The sequence below is a fragment of the Carcharodon carcharias genome, chromosome 18 (genome assembly GCF_017639515.1).
Source record: "Carcharodon carcharias isolate sCarCar2 chromosome 18, sCarCar2.pri, whole genome shotgun sequence".
NCBI lineage: Eukaryota > Metazoa > Chordata > Chondrichthyes > Lamniformes > Lamnidae > Carcharodon > Carcharodon carcharias.
Genome location: NC_054484.1, coordinates 20,227,021 through 20,248,401, shown reverse-complemented (window position 1 = coordinate 20,248,401; position 21,381 = coordinate 20,227,021). Strand labels below are relative to the sequence as shown.

General features: G+C 41.9%; 1 protein-coding gene across 1 annotated transcript in view; it reads right to left on the bottom strand.

Moving 5' to 3' along the window:
* Positions 1–20,337, bottom strand: part of zbtb21 (zinc finger and BTB domain containing 21) — a 53,324-nt gene extending 32,987 nt beyond the window's left edge. The window contains exon 1 of the mRNA XM_041211298.1: positions 20,226–20,337. Coding sequence (XP_041067232.1) covers positions 20,226–20,327 — 102 coding nt within the window. The 5' untranslated portion in view covers positions 20,328–20,337. The remainder of the gene's footprint in view (positions 1–20,225) is intronic.
* Positions 20,338–21,381: the final 1,044 nt, after the last annotated feature.

Here is a 21,381-nt window from a genome sequence, read left to right as displayed (position 1 = left end):
CTATCACATGAGTATATACAGTAAATTGACTTCCCAGTGCAATTATTCATAAGAGAGATTTTAAAGTCTGGGTGCATCTTGCAGTGTTGCTCAATGTTTCCTTCCCAAAGAAAAACAGACTTTTTCCTGCCCCACTTGTCCATAGCAAAATTGTCAAGAACAGAAATTTTTGAAGAGAACATAAGAAATAGGGGCAAGAGTAGGCCATTTTCCCCCTTGAGCCTGCTCCGCCATTTACTAAGATCGCTGATCTGTTTGTGGCCTTAACTCAATTTTCCTGGCTGTCCCTCAAGTCACCCTCGGCTCCCTTATAGATTAAAGATCTGCCGAACTCAGCCTTGGATATATTTAATGATTCAGTCTCCATTGCTCTTTGGGTAGACAATTTTGAAGATAAACGACCCTCAGAAGAAACTCCTCACCTTCATCTTAAATGGGAGTTCTCTTCTTCTGAAACTGTGCCCTTAAGTTCTTGATTTCCACACGAGAGGAAACACTTTCTCAGCATCTATCCTGTCAAGCCCCTCAGAATCTTATACATTAACCTCTCATTCTTCCAAACTCCATTGAGTCGAGGCCCAACCTGCTCGACCTTTCCTCATATGATAACTCCTTCATCCCAGGAATCAGCCTAGTGAACCTTCTCTGAATGTCTCCAATGCAAGGATATCCCGCCTTAAATAAGGAGGCCAAAACTGTACAGTACTCTAGATGCGGTCTCACTATATCAAAACTTGCCTACTTTTATACTCCACTCCCCTAACAATAAAGGCCAACACTCCATTAGCCTTCCTAATTACAGTAAGTCTCTGTTTTAAGTCGCCTTGTTTTAAGTTGTTTCGTTTTAACATTGGCCATTTAATGGGGGCCTTATTCTTGTTTTTTATCGTGAGTTTCATTTTAAAGTCATTCGGTGCCATTTTGAAGTGGCCTCTGCCACTCCCTGACCCTTTCTCTCTGGCTCACAGCCCCATCTACTCCCTGACCCATCCTTTCACTGCTGACCCTTCGGCTTGCAGCCTCTTCTACTCCCTGACCCACCCTCTCACTGCTGACCTTCTGGCTCATGGCCTCTGCCATTTGCTGACTCTCCCTCGCGCTGCTAACACTCTGGTTCATAACTTGCCTCCTGCAATTCTAAGCTGCTACTCCTGTCTTGCACCATTCATCGCCAGAGCCCTTGCTCACAGCCAGAGGAAATTGGTAAGCTGGAGGTTTGGCAAGAGGGAGGATCAAGTAGTAGCAGAGGTCACGAGCTGGAGGGCTGGCAGGGAGAGGGCGAGTCAGTGAGCGGCAGGTGACATGAGCCCAGAGGGTCAGCAGGAGCAGCAGAGACCGTGAACCAGATGGTGACAGCGAGAAGGAGTGGGATGTGTGGTGAGTGGGAAGTTAGGGAAGCAGGAAAAGAGGCCAGCAGGTGGCAGCGAGCAGGTGGCAAATAAAAACTTAGCATATGACTTTTATGCTGTAACTTAAAATTTATTTTTATTTTGAAAGTTATTTAATTTACTAATATAGGAATTTAGCAATATAAGTATTTCAACTTACAGCGTATAATATTTTAATGGGAAGGTCTGATTCGCTTCAAGTCATTTCACTTAAAGTTGCACTTTTCAGGAACACAACTACAACTTTAAGTGAAGACTTGTAGCTGCATACTAACTTTGTGATTCAACTACCAGATATTTTGGTACTGCAACATTCTGCAGTCTCTCTCTATTTAAATAATATTCTGCCTTTCTATTCTAATAATATTCTGCCTTTCTATTCTTTCCACCAAATTGAACATCACATTTTCCCACATTATGTGCCATCTGCTGAAGTTGTGCCCACTCATTTAACCTATCTGTATCACATTGTGGACTCTCCTCATAATTTGTGTGGCACCTTACCGAATATCTTTTGGAAATTCAAATACATTACATCTAATGGTTCCCCTTTATCCACCCTGCCTATTACATTCTCTTAAACTCTTGAAAGAATCAGATCAGAGTGTTTCAAAAACTATAATAATTTCAAGCTTTCCCAATCCCCAAACTGATATTAATCCATAGAACAGAACACTTAAATTTGATTCCTCCAGTCTGCGATAAGTCAATTGATCTCAGCCAAAATGCTACCATTCTGAGTGCCTGAGAATTAAGAGAAGTCAGTTGGTTTCTCAGCTCCTGATCATTATCCAGTAACTTCTACAGGAAAATATACATGTGCAACAGTTAGATAAGAACAATCCAAGCTTGTGATGACCACAGTGGTTGACTATCCTGCTGGCAATCTCTATAAGGATTGCCATGAAAAATAGCATATGAGTAAGAAACTGGGGAGTGCTACCAGCACCCGTAGAACCATACCTCATCATTAGTCAACATCAGGGTGGGGAAATTTAAAAGATTATCAAGAGAATTTAAAAGATTATCAGGGTGGGGAAGAAAAAAGATTCACCTAATGCCTCATTACATCTTGTGAAAACATCTCAAAATACTTTTAATGAATCTCATTGCCTATATAACAATTCACAAGTAATTTACTGTTTGTAAAATGCCTTGGGATATCTATTTGGGAAGTGAGAAGGCGCCATGTAAATGCTTTACGTAGGTGAATGTGAAAACCACAGCAAGGTCCCACAAACGATGAGATGAATGGCCAGTTAATCAGGTTACTTTTAACCCTGTTAATTAAGAGAAGAATGCTGGCCTGAGGAAGAAAAATAAAATTGTTGCAATGCTCTTTCTGATTTAATCTTCCAGCTTATAAACAAGATAATTGAGCAACACAGTGGAATAGGCACGCTGATTTAACATGGGCTGTCCTCATGATGTTGGATTGAAACAAAAGAACATTCCTCATAAAATCACTGGTAAATTTATGTAGACCACCTAGTTTCATAATTTAAAATTCAACCAGTTGATAACCCAATCAACAGCAGAAGCAAACAGTTTTTTAAAAAAAAAGAATAGCTGCTTATCTCTTCCACACAACAAATAAACAATTACAAGGAAGTCTTAATGAATTAGGTCAGATAGAACATTGCACTTTTCTTTAAGCTTTTCAAGTTATTAAGATGAACCTTGGATGTGGGGCACACAGAACACCCAGGAAAAGGGATATTGTTTTTTTCAAACATGCAGCTGCACCGTGACAAAGCGTACATTCATCAGCTGAGCCACACAGCAACATTAGCTCCCCAGTAACTATTTCCGTTGATGAGTCACACAAGTGTGATTTATTACAAATGGCAACAATCCAAAAGCACAGTGATTTTTCACTTTTTCCAGCAGCCAGAAACCACCACCGAAGGCTGTAAGCTTCTGAAGCAACTTTAAACAGTGATGACACATCTACGTAAAAATACCTGTTTGTCCCAACATTAAAAAAAATCATAAGATGTACTTAACTGAAGGAGAACAGTGGAATGCTTTTCTCAACCTCATAAACCCATGAGTCACCGTTGGCTACATGGGATAAACTTAATGTTTCACTGTTTCCCCACTGAAGGCAGGGCAGCTCAGGATTAGAAAAATAGCAGCTGTCTTAAAAAAAATTGTATGGATTTTAAAAATGCCAAAAGGAAGCTGACCATGCGTGTGGCAGCATTGTGGGAGGTGGAGTCTGAGAGGATGCAAAAGAAATCTTGGCAGAACCTGGACAGAGGCTTTAACGTTGCTTTGAAAGAAAAGACAGAAGCTGAACACAGCCCTAAGGAAATTGATGTAGAACCTTCTCTTTTCTCTGCCCTCCATCCACATCAAATTTGTGGCACCTAACGGAATAAAAATGCTCAAGCCATTGGGATAAAACAAAAATTGGATCTTGAACAGGCAGCCTTCTCAGATTATGTTTCTGGCTAAAATTTCTGCAGTGTTGCTAACAAATTGAAAAATGCATTCAAAGATTTACAATGCTCAGCATGTAAGAGAAATTAATCAAAAGAGCATGAGATACATGGGCTAGACACCTACTCTGCCAACCATGGCTGCTCAGGCTCACTCTATTTGAATAAGAGACCCAGAAGTGCCCTGCACCCCAGTAAATACCCAGTGCCTTTGCAAGCAAAGGGGATGGAAATAATTTTTAAAAACATACAAGATACTGTAACTGCAGAGCAGGCTAGTCAATATAAGAACACAAGAAATAGGAGCATGAATATGCCATTTAGTCCTTCAAGTACACAACACCATTCAATAAAATCATGGTTGATCTTCTCCTCAGCTATACCTTCCTGCACTATCACCATAAACCTTGATTCAGTAAGTATTCAAAAATCTGTCAATCTCTGTGACTGAGCATTCACACCTCTGGAGGTAGAGAATTCCAAAGATTCACAACCCTTTAAGTAAGGAAATTTCACCTCACCTCAGTCCAAAGTGGCCAACCCCTTATTCTGAAACTGTGACCGTTAGATCTAGACTTACCAACAAGGGGAAACAATCTCCGAGCATCTACTCTAAAAAGCTTCTTCAGAAATTTATATATTTCAATGAAGGAATATAGAGTTCCGATGAAAGGTCATCATCCTGAAAAGTTCCTTACTCCAAAGATGCTGTTCGATCTGCTAAGTATTCCAGCATTTTCTGTTTTATGCTAGGGAATATAGACCTAGTTCTATTATCACTCCTCATAGGTCAACTCCCTCATCCCAGGAATCAGTCCAGTGAAACTTCATTGCAGTCCCTTAAAGGCAAGTACACCCCTCTTCAGGCAAGGAGACCAAAAACTGTAGAGAGTACTTCACGTGTGGTCTCACTAAGGTCCTGCATAATTGCAGTAAGACTTCTTTACTCTTATACTCCAATCCCTTTGTAATAAAGGCTAACATACAATGTTCTATCCTAATTGATTACTGTATTCATATGTTAGCTTTCTGTGATTCACTTACAACGACACCCAGGTTCCACTGAATGCCAGTCTCTCACCATTTTTAAAGATGTTCTGCTTTTCTATTGTTCCTTACTGAAGTGGATAATTTCATACTTTCCACATTGTATTCTATCTGCCATTTTATTGCCCACTCACTTAACCTGTCCACATCCCTTTGGAACCTCTTTGTATCCTCCTCACAACTTATCTTCCCACCTAACTTTGTGTCACCTGTAAAACTTAGATGCATTACACTCAATGCCCTTATTTAAATCATTGATTTAAATTGTAAATAGCTAAGGCCCAAGCACCGATCATTGCGGTACCCCAGAAGTTACACCAGTCAACCTGAAAATGGCCTGTTTATTCCTACTCTGTTTTCTGTCTGTCAACCAATCCGCAACTCATGCTAATATAATAACCCCAACCCCATGATATTTTTGTGATTGCTTCTTGGGTCACATCTTATTGAATGCTTATTGAAAATCCAAATACACTACATCCACTGACCCTGCGAGTTACAACCTCAAAACCTTAGAGGTATGTCAAACACAACTTCCTTTTCATAATTCAGTGTTGACTCTTCCCAATTATATAATGTTTTTTTTGAGCATCCTAATTGAAAATTCTAGTTTCTTATGATGCATGTGGTCACTCATTGAACATGACAGTTTAGGAGAGGTGCCAAAGGGCAACCTGCAGTCAAGGCACTGTATTCTGGTATCAGTCAGCATCTTCAGGAAAGGAAGAGAGAAAATTGGATGGGCAGGGCGAAATGGGGGATTTGACCCTTGAATAAATTTCTTTGCTACTTATTTAGTGGAATTAATTTACAAAATTGGGGTGCTGCACTTTAGAACTAAGATGCTCACTTTAGACCTATGTTCAGATTCAGGATAAGAATTTGCATGTATTAGCTTCCAGTTTGCCCACTCCCAGTTTTAAAAAGTCTCAATGTATTATTTTCTCTCTGCATCTTCTGTTTCCTTATGCCTGTTTTATAGTGGTACTTTAAAATCTAACACCTCTAGCAGCTTGGCTCAGTGGATTGTATTCTGGTTCCAAAATCTGGCCTCTCTTGGTTCAAATCCCAATCCGGGACTGAATGATGTAGAAGTACCGTCATTCAGCTGAAATTTTATGGATGTTAAGATGCCCATGGCATTTGTTGAAGGAAATCAACAAGCACTCCCACTGCTCTCTTTTAAAAAACACCACCAAAATAGATTAGTCATTCACTTTATTGCTTTGTACAAATTGCCAGACACATCTGCCTACCTAACAGTAAATTCAATGTATATATAACACTTTGAGAGATTGGTAAGGTGTCAAAAGTGTAAACCTTTCTTTTCACTCTGCCCTCCCCATACATCTTCTCTTAGCTGAAGATATAACAACCAGTCTAAATAGCAACATTCCAGTATTCAACGTAAATTAATCTTTTAGCCTGAAGGACACTTCAGATGACCTGCTTTTCATTCCGTTTAATTTTGTCCATCCCTGTTCACACTAGAATTGCAGAGCGGAACATCATTCTCTTTACCATGGTAGTCTTGGCTCAGTAGCAGTAGATTTACCTACGTCAAATGGGGTTGCTGATTTAAGCCTCACTCCAGGGTTTGAACATATAATTCAGGCTCAAACTTCAGTGCAAAGTGCAATGCTGGAATATATTGTCAAAGATGTTTTCCAGATGAGACATTAAATTGAGGTCCCTTCTGCTTGTTTAGGTGGATGTAAAAGATCCTTAGGCACACTTTCAAAAGGTCAGGGAGATTTTCTGCTATCCTGGCCAACCAAGTGGTCATTTTAGCAGCACCACCTTTTACCTCGGTGTGCACACATTGACTTCTGCACTTATCTACAACACAGTCCTAAGTAATTGACTTTTGGATCACGAATGGACCAGTCAGCCCTGCCATTCTATTACATCATGGACTGATCTGTACCTCAACTCCATTCTGTGCTTGTTCTCTAGTTTCTTGTGCATCAGCCATTGACTGCTCTGTTAGTAGCACTCTCGCCACTAAGTCAGGTTATGGATTAACTCCCACTCCAGGGATCTGAACACAAAAATCTAGCTGACACTTCAGTGCAGTCCTGAGGTAATGGTGCACTGAGAGAGATACCATCTTTCAGATGAGATGTTACACTGATGTTACTGTCTGCCCCAGAGGTGGATACAAAAGGTCCCATGACGCTATTTTAAAAAAGAGCAGGGGAGTGATCCCCAGTATCCTGGCCAATATTTATCCTTCGATCAGCATCATTAAAATAAACTATCTGGTCATTATCATTTCGATGTTTGTAGGAGTTTGTTGCACACAAATTGGTTGCCATATTTCCTGCATTACATGGTGACTGTACTTCAAAAGTACTTCACTGGCTGAAAAGTGCTTGAGACATCCTGAGGTCATGAACAGCACTACAGATATGCAAGTCTTTCTTTCTTTCTTTACTTTACCCGTATCTGGTAAAAGCATATCAATCTCAGTCTTGAAAATTTCCATTGACTCAGCTTCTATCCAGAGATGCAGGGGTTCATGGAGAGGATCGGGGGGGTGGTTGTTTTTTCACTTTGTGAAAAGAAAGCTTCCTGATTTCACTCGTGCACCAACTTTTAGTGATTTTTATACCAGGCTACCCAAATCCCTTTGCTCTTCCACAGCTCTTAGTCTCTCACATTTAAGAAAATATTCCATTGTCTTTCTTGGATCCAAAGTGGGTAATCTCACACTACTGAACTTCACCTTCCATTGTTGTGCTCATTTAATGTCTTTGTACATTTGTAACTTCCTACCCCAACAACTTTGTTTCTTCTAAAATGGTGTAAACTTGGTTATGTATCTCTCTATCCTTTAATACAAGTCAATAATGTATATGGTGAAAAGTTGAATTCTTCAGTGCTGAGGTCCATAACTTCCACATCCTACCAATAAGAGGATGTTTCCTTTATTTCTTCCCTCTCCTACTGCTCAGCCTATTCTAACCCACGTCACAAAGTTATCCCCAATTCTGTGCACTTTTATTTTTGATCATCCTATATCCTGAATCTGGACAGCTTTGGAAAATTGAGTAACACATTTGTAATTTCCTCACCTATTTCCTTTAATACCTAGGCTGGAATCCATCAGGCCTTGGAGATTTGTCTAAGCACCTCAGAACCCCTGGAGGGTGTGAAAGTCACGATATAAATTCAAGTCCTTTATTTCTCCAGCAATGATCATGTCCTCTCTTTATTTTTGCATGTATTCACACCAAAGCCCAGTGTATAAATTTGCACCTTCACTTGCTTTTTAATAATCTGAAGAATTTAATTTATGAACTGACAGAAATGGGCCTTTGCAAAGCATTAAAAATAGCACAACTGCCATTTACACAAAAGGCAAGTTTGGAGAGTGTCTGACACTTCAATGTGTCAAAAACATTTTAAAAATAAAGGCGTACTGTTTTTCTTTTCCTGACTTAGAACAGGAGATTTACAAGAACCTAGCAATCTGTTAACTTCTCTCACCAAACAGTAATGACACCGGAGTGTCAGCCTTGATTTTTGCACTCAAGTCCTGGAGTGGGACTTGAACACAGAGCCTTGTGACTCAGAGGCGAGAGTGCTACCAAATGAACCATGGCTAAGATTGAGGTTTAGTCATGATAGTGGGGAGAAAGGGTACAATGAATATCATACACATCCATCAGACCAAATACACCTTATAGTGTTGCGAAGAATAAGAGAAAGCCTGAGGATTGGGAGCGTTTTAGAAACCAAGTTATTTCCCGCTGTGCTTTTAGGCAACGTCAGATGCTGACTGACCTGATGTTTTGCCACTATTCTGTCTTTATTTCTGATTTCCAGCAATTTCAGTTTTTACGACATGATCAAGTACATTGGCAAACAATACAGGTTGACTAATTGATAGGTAATTGCTAAGCTCACTCAAATGGGCCACAGTGAAATGGAAGAACAAGTCATGCTGGTAGACGGTAACCTTGAGGGTAGGGCTGAGGCACATTGTTGAGGCAGAGTAGTTGTATGCATTTGGGGAACAGTTTCTGCTTTACACAGACCTCAAAATTTTAGATAGTAAAATTGGGTGTTGAGACCTGATCTGGCCTGAAGCAAGACATAATACCTCCTCCAAGGACCTCACTCCTCACATTTTGAGTTCAGGCTGGGCCCTGACTCTTGCTGCAGAATTTGTGAAATGAATCTGCTTTTCACTGTTACGATTATATTTGTGTATTCATCAAGGAATGAGATGTTAGCAAAAATGTTTCAAAGCAGTTTAGATAATAATGTGCTTGTAAATATTTAAATGGTGTTATCACGGAATGACTGTTGCTAGTGTAGTACAGTGGCTGGTTGAAAGTATAAGCCTCCCAAAGTCTCACTTACAATTTTATTATTTCTTTATGGATAATTATTTGAGTTTGGTTCTGATGTGTTGTACTGTCCATTTCTATAGCTGGTTTCCTACAATTCATATGGTGTACAAGCTTTACAAAGTCATTACATCAACACAACTTTTTTTTTTATCTGGGGTTGGCACAAATCAACTTAAAGATTAGAAGGTAAGAAATAAGAGCTGGAGTAGACCACATGGTCTCCCCAGCCTGATCTGCCATTCTATACAATTATTGCTGATCATCTGCATCAACTCCACTTTGCCACCCCCTCCTCCTATCCCTTGATTCCTGGCCTATTGTTCCTTGTTTTCTCTCCCTTCTTTCTTAAATAGCAGTGTTATATTTGCTAACTTCAAATCGCTAGGAACTTTCTAGAATCTAGGAAATTTTGGAAAATCATGACCAGTGCATCCACTATTTTTGATCTTCCTCTTTTGGAGCCCAAGGCCATCAGGTCCTGGGAATTTGATGGATTTTAATCCCCTAAGTTTCTCTAATAAAGTAATTATCAACTGAGAAAAATTAAGTTCTTCACTCTTATTAGCCTCTTAATTACCCTCTATTTCGGGTGTATAATTTGTGTCTTCTACTGTGAAGTCAGGCACATTGTTTGTTGAACATTTGCCAGTTCCTCGTTTCCCATGATAATTTTTCATGTTTCGGCCTCCAGGGTCCGTTTACTTTAGCAACTCTTGTCCTTTTTATATACTTATAAGAGCTTGCACAACCCATTTTAATATTCCTGGCTAGTTTACTCTCATTCTATTTTTTCCCTTATCAATTTTTTGGACATCCTTTGCTGCCAACAGTTGGTAGTGGTGGTGATGACAGCGGGCAGGGGAGTTGGTGGAGAACAAAAACAGTGGAAAGTAAGGGGAGCTCAACAAGTTTGTCTGTGGGATTGCTTCCATGAGGAATGGGATGGGATTGCATGGGGCGGGTGAGTGGCGGCCATGGAAGGAATGGGATGGGAACAACCTGGGAAGATTGGAATAGTGTGGGAGGGAGGAGCTGAGATGATAGAATTGATTAACTACGACAAAATGGCAGGGTCAATTATTTGGTACAAGTTATTATTGGAAAACTATTGCTTGCACTAAAAATGAAGGTTTACTTGACTTGAATAAAAGCTGTCAGGCCAATTAAAAGAATGTATCAGCATTGGTTTTATAGATGAAGATGAGGAGAACAGTCTGTACCCTTCAAAGTTTCTACACAGCCTAACTCCAATGAGCACGCCACTACACAAATGTACACTCAAGGAAGAAGCAGCTAGAATATTGCTACAAAATTTGAATACTAAACAGGGACTTTACAATGGAACAATATTGGTAATTAGGAAACTGTTTTCTTCAATGATAGATGCTGAAATTATAACAGGCAGATTTCAAAGGAAATAGAGTGGTTACTCCTCAAATAACATGAAGCTCATCAGATGCAAGCCTGCCTTTTCAATTCAGGAGAAAACAGTTCCCAAAAAGTGAAGAGGGCACGCAGTAAAGTGCATACCGCTGCCACACTGTTGTTAGCTTAAAATTATTACAATTACTTAGTTCTTCCTCAAAGCTTTTCCCTGCTTGGTTGATGTTCTATAACTACAAAGCTGAGAAAAGATATATTTTAATTAAGGGGTTCCACTTCACTGAGGAGGCTTCAGGCCAATCCACATCCAACAACCTGCTCTGAAAATTCTGCTCACATTTTGACAGCTGTGACAAATTCCACCACAGCTGAATCAATCCACAACACTCTAAGACAATCAGCAACATTCTAAAATAAACAACCCGCAACATTCTAAAAGAAAGTCAATTTGCCCTATCTTCTAATGTTAACGGATCCTTTAAAAAATTCCAGGATCTGAATCCACATCTTTGCCAAGAACTAATCATGTCTTCCTTGGGTCATAGCTAGTGTACCAAGTTTCATTGAAATCTGTCCATTAGTTTTTAAGATATATTGCTTACAGGCTAACAGGGGTGAAAACATTGCCTTCACCCACCTTCAGTGGCAGAGGTAATTAGACTTTCATATTCTATAAACAAGTACAAGGCCAGACTCTTGACAAAATTTAAATTTAAGTTCCTAGGCTTGTTTTGACACATGGGCAGCTTTATGTAGTTTTTCCCAAAGCAAAAAGTTCTGATTCCGTTAAAGTTTTTGGTCAATGAATAACTAAAAAACCCATATTTAAATACGTACTTTTGCAATAAAGATATTCATTTGACTGCAAATGTTTTGTGGTTCTCTGCTAGTTTAAAAATACTCTTGTTTTCTTTTTTAACACCTGGTTACTAGTTTATTAAAAATGTCTTTTCTTTCAGTGGAGTCCATGGCTGGATTGTGTTGCTCTTCCATGAGCTGTGTTACTTTGTGTGATGTCCCTTACACATTCAATAATTACCCTAATTGCTGTTAACTGAACACGAGAATTTACCCATGTTCATATCAACTTTTGTTAGTTTGGTATGCGAAATATCAGCATACAGGTCTGGCCTTTGACAAGCAAAAACCTAACCACAGTATTTTTTTCATAATTGAAAGAAGACTATGAAATAGGACTAGTATTTGGTGAGATTGTTAAATGGTCCTTTTCAAAGTTCACAGTGACTCATTTCACTCTAAGTTCTCCTCCCATAAAATAAAGGAAACAGTCCTTTGTCAGTTTAAATCATGAACAGCCCATTAAGCCATCCTCCGGGACTATCGTTTGGGATTTTTTTGGCATCTTCCTCCTTCCTGAGACCAGCAGTAAAATTCAAGCCTGGTTGCCTCATGTTGCTCTTTGCAAATACTGGTCTCATGATCCAACAGCAAAGGTCATATCATGTAACAAGCACATGTTCCCTTTTGATCTATGCATCTGCAATGGTATCATGTTAACAGCTTTTAGGACATTCATTTGCCAATGAAGTTGAGTGATCCAAGAATCGCTTTACATACATCCAGACAATAAAAAAAACAATGCCTCATTAGATTATATTTCAAACATGGATAAACATTTCCTATTGAAATGCAGTTTCTTTCAAATAAGTTTGTAATATAAACTTTCAATCCGTCCTAGGTGCAATGCCTAAGGCTTGTAAAAGGCCAGACCTGTGTGTTATTTCACATACCAAACTAACAAAGGTTGGTATGAACATGGGTAAATTCTGGTGTTCAGTTAACTGCAATTAGGGTAATTATTGAATGTGTAAGGGACATCATACAAAGTGACACCTTCATGTCTGTTGAATATCCTTCTTGTCTGTCTGTCTTGAACATCTGTTGAATGACTCTTCTTTGTTCTGAAGAAGAGTCACACGGACTTGAAATGTTAAACCTGTCTTTCTCGCCACAGATGCTGTCAGACCTGCTGAGTTTTTCCAGCACTTTTTGTTTTTGTTTCAGATTTCCAGCATCCGCAGTATTTTGCCTTTACCTTCACGTGTGTTCATATAAGCAGCAGCTTATGGCATTACTCAACAAATGAAATGGCCGACAACTCATCATTCAATAAAAGCAAAAGCTCTGAAGAGGAGACATACGGACTCGAAACTTTAACTCTGTTTCTCTAACTATAGATGCCCTCAGACCTGTTGAGCTTTTCCAGCGTTTTCTGTTTTTAAATTGTTGTTCAAGCTGCTTTTAATACATGAACAAAACATAAGATCATGAGGAGTAGGCCATTTGGCCCCTTGAGTCTCCATTACCATTCAATAATATCATGAATGATCTAGTTGCGGCCTTAACTCCACTTTCCTGCTTGCTCCCATAACCCTCGATTCCCTTGTTCAGCAAAATCTTTCAAACTTAGCCTTGAATATATTCAATGGCCCAGCTTCAACTGCTTGCTGGGGAGAAGAATTCCAACACTTAACGTCCCTCAGAAAAAACTCCTCGCCTCTGCCTTAAATGGGAGATCCTTTTTTCTGAAATTGTGTCCCCTCATTCTAGATTGCCCCACAAGGGGAAACATCCTCCCAGCATTTTCCCTGTCGAGCCCCCTCAGAATCTTACATGTTTCAATAAGATCACCTCTCAATCTTCTAAACTCCATTGGGTACAGGCCATAGTCAAGTAACAGCCTGACATTGTCCGTAATGTGTGATTCTGAGAGTATGACTATATCCCAGACACCACCATTACCATCCCTGGGTATGTCCTGTCCCACTGTCAGGAGACACAGCAGAAGCGGCAGCACAGTGGTATACAGTTGGGAGGGACTTGCCCAGGGAGTCCTCAAGATTGACTCCAGACCTCATGAAATCTCATAGCACCAGGTCAAACATGGGCAAGGAAACTGCCTGTTGATTACCACGTACCACACCCCGCCCCCTCAGCTGATGAATCAGTGCTCCTCCATATTGAACACCACTTGGAGGAAGCACTCAGGGTGGCAAGGATGCGGAATGTACTTTGGATGTACTTTGTCCATCGCCAAGAGTGGCTTGGTAGCACCACTACTGATTGGGTTGGTCGAGTCCTAAAGGGCATAGCTGCTAGGCTGGGTCTGCAGCAGGTGGTGAGGGAACCAACAAGAGGGAAAACCACACTTGAGCTCATCCTCACCAACCTGCCTGCCACAGGTGCATCTGTCCATGACAGTATCAGTCAGGTGACCACCGCAGAGTCATTGTGGAGACGAAGCCCTGCCTTCACATTGAGATTACCCACCATCGTGTTGTGTGGCACTACCACCGTGCTAAAAGGGACAGATTTCGAACAGATTTAGCAACTCAAGACCGGGCTACCATGAGGCACTGTGGGTCACCTACAGCAGCAGTATTGTATTCAAACATAATCTCTAACCTCATGGCCTGGCATATCCCTCACTCTATCGTTACCACTAGTCCAGGGGATCAGCCCTGGTTCAATGAAGAGTGCAGAAGGGCATGCCAGAATGAGCACCAGGCATACCTAAAAATGAGGTGTCAACCTGGTGAAGCTGCAATACAGGACTACTTGCGTGCCAAGCAGCATAAGCAGCAAATGATAGACAGAGATAAGCAATTCCACAACCAACAGATTAGATCTAAGCTCAATAGTCCTGCCACATCAAGCCATGAACAGTGGTGGACAATTAAATAACTCACTGAAGGAGGTGGCTCCACAAATATCCCCATCCTAAATGATAGGGGAGCCCAACCCATCAGTGCAAAAGATAAGGCTGAAACATTTGCTACAATCTTCAGCCAGAAGTGCTGAGTGGATGATTCACCTTGGCCTCCTCCAGAGGTCCACAGTATCACAGATGCCAGTCTTCAGCTAATTCTATTCACTCCATGTGATAAAGAAACAGCTGAAAGCATTGGATATTGTAACGGCAATGGGCCCTGACAAAATTTCAGCAATAGTACGGAAGGCTTGTGCTCCAGAACATGCTGCATCCCTAGCCAAGCTGTTCCAGTACAGCTACAACACAGGCATCTACTCAGCAATGTGGAAAATTGCCCCGGTATGTCCTGCACACAAAAAGCAGGGCAAATACAACCCGGCCAATTACTGCCCCATCAGTAGACTCTCCATCATCAGTAAAGTGATGGAAGGGGTCATCAAGAGTGCTATCAAGCAACGCTTGCTTAGCAATCATCTGCTCACTGATGCTCAGTTTGGGTTCCCCCAGGGTCACTCAGTCTCTCAACTCATTACAGCCTTGGTTCAAACATGGGCCAAAGAGATGAACTCCAGAGGTAAGGTGAGAGTGGCTGCCCTTTACATCAAGGCAGCATTTGACATAGTGTGGCATCAGTAACCCTAGCAAAACTGGAGTTAATAGGAATCAGGGAGAAAATTCTCCACCGATTGGAACCATGCCTAGCACAAAGGAAGATGGTTGTGGTTGTTGGAGGTCAATCATCTCAATCCCAGGACATCACTGCAGGAGTTCCTCAGAATAGTGTCCTAGGCTTGCTGGTGTCAGGCATGTTCGGTGGCATGAGCGGACATTATGGCGTGATCAGTTTCACAATGGCCTGAAACCAGTTTGCGATCATTCACTCAGCCCACCAATGGACATCGGACGTCGGGAATCGCATTGTGATAAAGAAGCATATCATTATATGGCCAGCTTGCAAGAATTGCCCCCTCCCCTCCCCGGATCATCCGTCTACATCAGCGGGAAAACACGCTGACATGTTTCACAATGGCACCTAAGCCAAGTCCACCTTGCAGGCTGTACTTCACTCAGCACTCCCAAAGTTTGTTTGCTTACCTTGTTTCAGTCAGCAGTCACAGTCATCAGCGCTAGGCTTCACAGACAGCACCACATCACTTTTAAGAGAGCTCATGGGTAGGTCTCTGCCTACCAGATCAGCCATAGGTGGGTGGTTTTTCAACAGCTGCAGGGCAAAGTCTTGCTTGGGGAAGGGGGAAAAGTGGCCTCAGGCAAGGAAAGATGCTGCAGGACAAGAGCTGTACTGGGGAAGGAGGGTATGTCAGGGTGTGTGGGGGTGCACATGTTAAAATGTGCAAGTGGCCTCAAAGCTTTGAAGGCTGAGGAGGCAGTCTCCAGAGGAGATGAGGCCAGATGGAGATGTGAGGGTATGTGTGCGAAAATGGGTGGTGATGTCCCTTGAGCTGGCAGTGAGTGAGACACCTAGAATGTGTAATGGGCTGGAGTGAGAGAGTTTAGAGTGATGAGATGGTTGCCAGACCCTCGCTGCATGGATGAGATCATTCACCCTCTATCCGCACTGGGTGGTGAACTTCTTTCGTGCTGGCACTGACCACCACTGCCATTGCTACCAAGCCGGAGTGGGAACATAGCTGCCTCTCCTGCAGCCAGAGCAGAGGTAGAGGACATCACAGTGGGCCACCATGGCGTCCAAAAGGCGCTTGAGGGTCGCAGTCTTCTTGCCTTTCGGGGCCATGTCTTCTTTGCTGCATCACTGAGCGCGGCTATACTTTAAATATGGTGCCTGGTGTGACGAAACAGCAAGGTGATGGCATGGCAGGCAAATGAGAGCCCGCCCACCATGGAAACGATGTGTTTCCAGGGAATGTATAAGTAATGCAATGAATTTGGGATGATACTGCGTGAAAACCTGCCAATGCAGCTGGCTGGTAAAACATCATTTTACCCGCCCGCTACCGCACTTAGTACAAATCTGGGATGATTCCGCCCTCGGCCCAACCATCTTTAGATTCTTCATCAATGGCCATGCTTCCATCATAAGGTCAGAAGGGGGATGTTCGCTGATGACTGCACAATGTTCAGCACCATTCGTGATTCCTCAGACACTGAAGCAGTCCATGTCCAAATGCAGCAAGGCCTGGACAACATCCAGGCTTAGGCTGACAAGTGGCAAGTAATATTCATGCCACACAAATGCCAGGCAATGACCATCTCCAACAAGAGAGAATCTAACCATCACCCCTTGACATTCAATGGCATTACCTTCACTGAATTCCCCACTATCAACATCCTGAGGGTTACCATTGACCAGAAACCGAACTGGACTAGCCATATAAATACTGTGGCTACAAGAGCAGGTCAGAGGCTAGGAATCCTGCGGCGAGTAACTTATCTCCTCACTCCCCAAAGCCTGTCCATCCTCTACAAGGCCCAAGTCAGGAGTGTTATGGAATACTTGCTGCTTGCCTGGATGAATGCAGCTCCAACAACACTCAAGAAGCTTGACACCATCCAGGACAAAGCAGCCTGCTTGATTGGCACCCCATTCACTTCCTCCACCATTGACAAACAGTAGCAGCAGTGTGTACCAGCTACAAGATGCACTGCAGAAACTCACCAAGGCTCCTTAGGCAGCACCTTCCAAACCCACGATCGCTACCATCTAGAAGGGCAAGGGCAGCAAACACATGGGAACACCACCACCACCTGGAAGTCCCCCTCCATGCCACTCGCCACCCTGACTAGGAAATAGCAGCACTGTGGGTGCACCGACACCACAGAGACTGCAGCAGTTCAAGGAGGCAGCTCACCACCAGCTTCTCAAGGGTAATTAGGGATGGACATTAAATGCTGACCTAGCCAGCGAAGCCTACATTTCATAAATGAATACAAAAAAACAAGCTCAAACTTTCCTTATAAGACAAGCCCTTCATCCCAACAATCAGCCTAGTGAACCTTCTCTGTACTGCTTCCAAAGCTAGTATGTCCCTCCTTAAATGTGGCTAAAACTACATACACTACTCTAGGTGTGGTCTCACCAATGTCCTGTATAGTTCTATACTCTATCTCCCTTGCAATAAAGGCCAACACTCCATTTGCCTTCTTAATGAATTGCTGTACCTGCATGCTAACTTTTTGTGATTGCTGTACAAAGATCCCGAGATCCCTCTGTCCCGCAACATTCTGAGCTCTCTTTCCATTTAAATTTAATATTCTTTCTGCCAAATGGGCAACCTCACATTTTCCCACTTCGTGCTCTATTTGCCAAATTTTTATAAGTCATGCAGCAATACCAAAATAAACTTGCCAAAATCACGGCGGCCCAGGGCTAGAAAGATTCTTCTTTTAAAATCTGGATCTTCTCAGCTGATTGTCTGTTTTCTTTAGTGCAGTGTGAAACCAGTGTTTAATATCCCAAATAGAACTAGTTAACCAGCCTCAAGATCAATGAATCAAAATTCTTGCACGAAGATGGTGGAGAGCTGATTGACCATTTGAATATGATCAATAGTGCAGAGTGTATGATGACTTTACTTCAATTTGCTTTAAAAATATGGATAATCATAACAGGACGCAATTTCAGTGTCCATTACAAATCAACAAAAAATAGATATGAAAACTGGTAACGTGCTTTCCAAATGCCAGAATTATTTTGTCTGTTTAGCTAGAAATTGAACTTGCAGCATGTTATAAAGGGAGAACCCAAGATGCATTTCCAAACAGCTTAAAAAAAACACTGCCCACTCTCCTCATTCATGGCACTGGAATTGAACTTGACACCATAACCGTGGGTTTTTCCACAAAGCCCCCATTCCCAGGTTGCCTCCATGACTAACCGTTGGCCTACTTTCAGATTTTTTCACTAATAACAAGTTGTTGTCAACTATGGTTTATTACAAAAAAAACAGATGGTGATAGCATCTAAGTGTGGGTGACAGCCTTGAAACAAGAGGGAGTTGGAAAGTCTGCATTGGCTTGCTTTGTGCAGTAAAATACTACTATATTTGTGGAGCATAAGCTACACCATAAATTTCCCACAATCACTGCAACACTTTGCTTTGTAATGCAAGAAGGGATCTGTGTCAATCCCAAGTAAGTGATGGGGAAAGATAAGCTTTGTACAGTATCCCTGTAAAAGCATAAATAACAAAATGATCAACACACACAAAAGTTCTTTAATTATTTCTTCCACAATCCAGAAAAAGAATGTACAAATTAGTAGGTGATTATACACTCCTTCTGATTGTATTAATGCAGCATGGCTTTTCTTTTAAGTATTGATGATTTGATTAGTTGTATCAGGACATATTTCAGAACCAGCAGTCTCACCCTCCACCATAATTTTAAACTGCCAGTAATGAAATTCAATAAACATAGACTGAGTGGATTGAAATTCTTACATTCCATGTAGTTTTATAATATTATTGTACAAGTTTATCATTGGTGTCATATCTCTTGCCAGGGTGTCTTACTTAGTTCCATGATCAGTTTGGGCTCTGACTTCAGATTCGTGCTGTGTTCACTCTATAACCGCAGTAATAAATGTGAAGCTAAATCATCGTGAACTGATTCTACAGAATGTTGTGCAGGGGCGTTTTAAATTTTAATTCACATGAAATGATGAACATTTAATATTTTCAGATTAAAAGTGGCCACACTTTAAAAATGTTTGTGAAGTATTTGGTTGTCTTAAGGTTGTGAACCCCAAATCATATTGCCCAACTAAGAAAATCAAATTACAAAGTTAACTAAATGTTGCAGTGAGCAAAAATGAAAACAAATAGTTGAAGCATACTGTGAAGTTTTGTATATGGGTAAGCTCAGCCAGGCATAACTGTTTCAGCTACTGAAACATCACTAAGTAGACTTTTGCTACACACAGTACATCTTCTGTAACACAAACATTTAGAAGAAACACATTCCTTCCAACTTGATTAACTGATAAGTTTAGAGAGCGTGAACAATGATTGTGTGAATCAGAAAAATTATACTACCCCCAACAGATTGAGATTTAAGTTTGCTGAAAATGCAGAAGTAATTAACCACAGAATGATGAATACACTGACATTTTGCTGCACCTCACTGCAGGTTTTACAACTCACATCCAGGACTAACCCCTGCCTTTCACTGCAGCCTCCCTTCAAAGCTGCAGAAGCGTTTATTTCAGGGAAATTGGAAACTGGACTTCATTTGCAACATTTCAAACTCACGAATAAATTCTCAAAATCATAAATGCAATTGGCGGAGGTGAATTCCGAAGGGGACTGCAGTTTGGCAAAAATAAGTGAAAGTGGGAACACTCAAAAATAAATTTCCTCGCTTATAAAACATTTAAAATGAAAATATTACAGAAGGAATTCTCCCTCGTTATGTAATGGACAAGGCGATTTTTGGGACAAAGCTCCAAATTTAAGAAACGTCAATGAAAAATAAGTATTCGGAAGAAATAAAGCATATTTAATAATTAAATAAACAGAAACAATAATACCAACTTCAGCACAGTGGCTGCTGCGCGCATGCACAAACCTTCCAACCCACGTGGTGCAAATGAACAACGCATGCGCAGTGTCGACAATACCGGCCGACTCCCAGCCACGTCCAGTGCTCATGCGTCCGGACGTCACGGCCGCCTGGTGACTCATGCGCAGTGGGGTACACGGAGCCGCAAACTAACCGCCGCCGCTGATGGGAGGAGGGGAGAAAACCGCCTCGGAGTTACGTCAGGAGAGGCCGCTTTTTTTATATATATATATATATATCGCTATCCCCTGACACACACTCACGCACAGAGACACACACCAGTCTGAGAACTTCCGGTCCCTCGCATTGCATTGACGGTTAATTTACTCACCTTATTCACGGGCGCCTCCGGTTTGGCCGTCAAATCCCCGCTTCCGGTGATTATATTTTTGGCTTTAGAATTTGGTGCCGCGCGCCGCCGCAGTGATTCCATCCATCTTGAATTTGACGTCATCCCACACTAGGGATGAGGTCATTCCATGGACCGCTCGTCACGCACGCTGTCCCCTGATTGGCCGAGGCCCTGGACGGGAAGGGCGGGATCTTTGCGTCACATCCGCTCGCACCCGTCAATCAGCGCTTGGGGCCGGCACCGCTCTCGCGCTCTTAAAGGCAGATTCCCTTTCAAATTTCCATCTATAGACGTAAATTTAATTCTTTTTTTTTGATTTCTCCAGTGATTACAATACACTGAGCAGAGTACGCATCTGCCTTGGAACTTAGACTTTTTCAGGTCCCTGAGCTTGAGAGGGGACAAATCCCAACCAAGGTTTCCTCTTGTTGGTTCCTGTCCTGTGATCCCCTCCCTCTCCACCCACATCCACAGCTTTTTGCAGGAATGTGTGAGGGAACGCTGGAGCTTGGCGATGTTACGTGAACGACTTAATTGTCAAGAAACATAAGTGCCTCAGCTCAACTTGTAAACATTACTTCTTGAGTGAGGTACCCTTGGCGGAGTAGCTGAATCTTGTGAAGGTCGTACTTTGCTCATCATGAGCCCAGGAAGTGGGAAAGGTTACCCGGGTTCTGGGCTAGGAAAGAAAGAAAGAAAGAAAGAAGGGAGGGAGAGGACCGAGGGATCAATAAGAACATAATGGGGAGCAGGTTTAGGGCACTTGGTGCCTTGAGTCTGTCCCGCAATTCGATGAGATCAAAGAACCAAAGAAAAGTTACAGTGCAGAAGGAGGCCATTTGGCCCATCTTGTCCATGCCAGCCCGAGGACACCCAGGTGCCTTTTCTAATCCCACCTTCCTGCACCTGGCCCATAGCCCTGCAGCTTACAGCACTTAAGGTGCAGATCCAGGGGCTTTTTAAAAGAGTTTAGAGTTTCTGCCTCTACCACCAACTTGTGCAGTGATTTCCAGACACCCACTACCCTCTTCGTAAAAAAGTTCTTCCTCATGTCCCCCCTACACCTTCTGCCACTTATCTTGCACCTATGTCCCCTGGCTCTACAATTCTCCATCAAGGGAAACTATTTTATCCT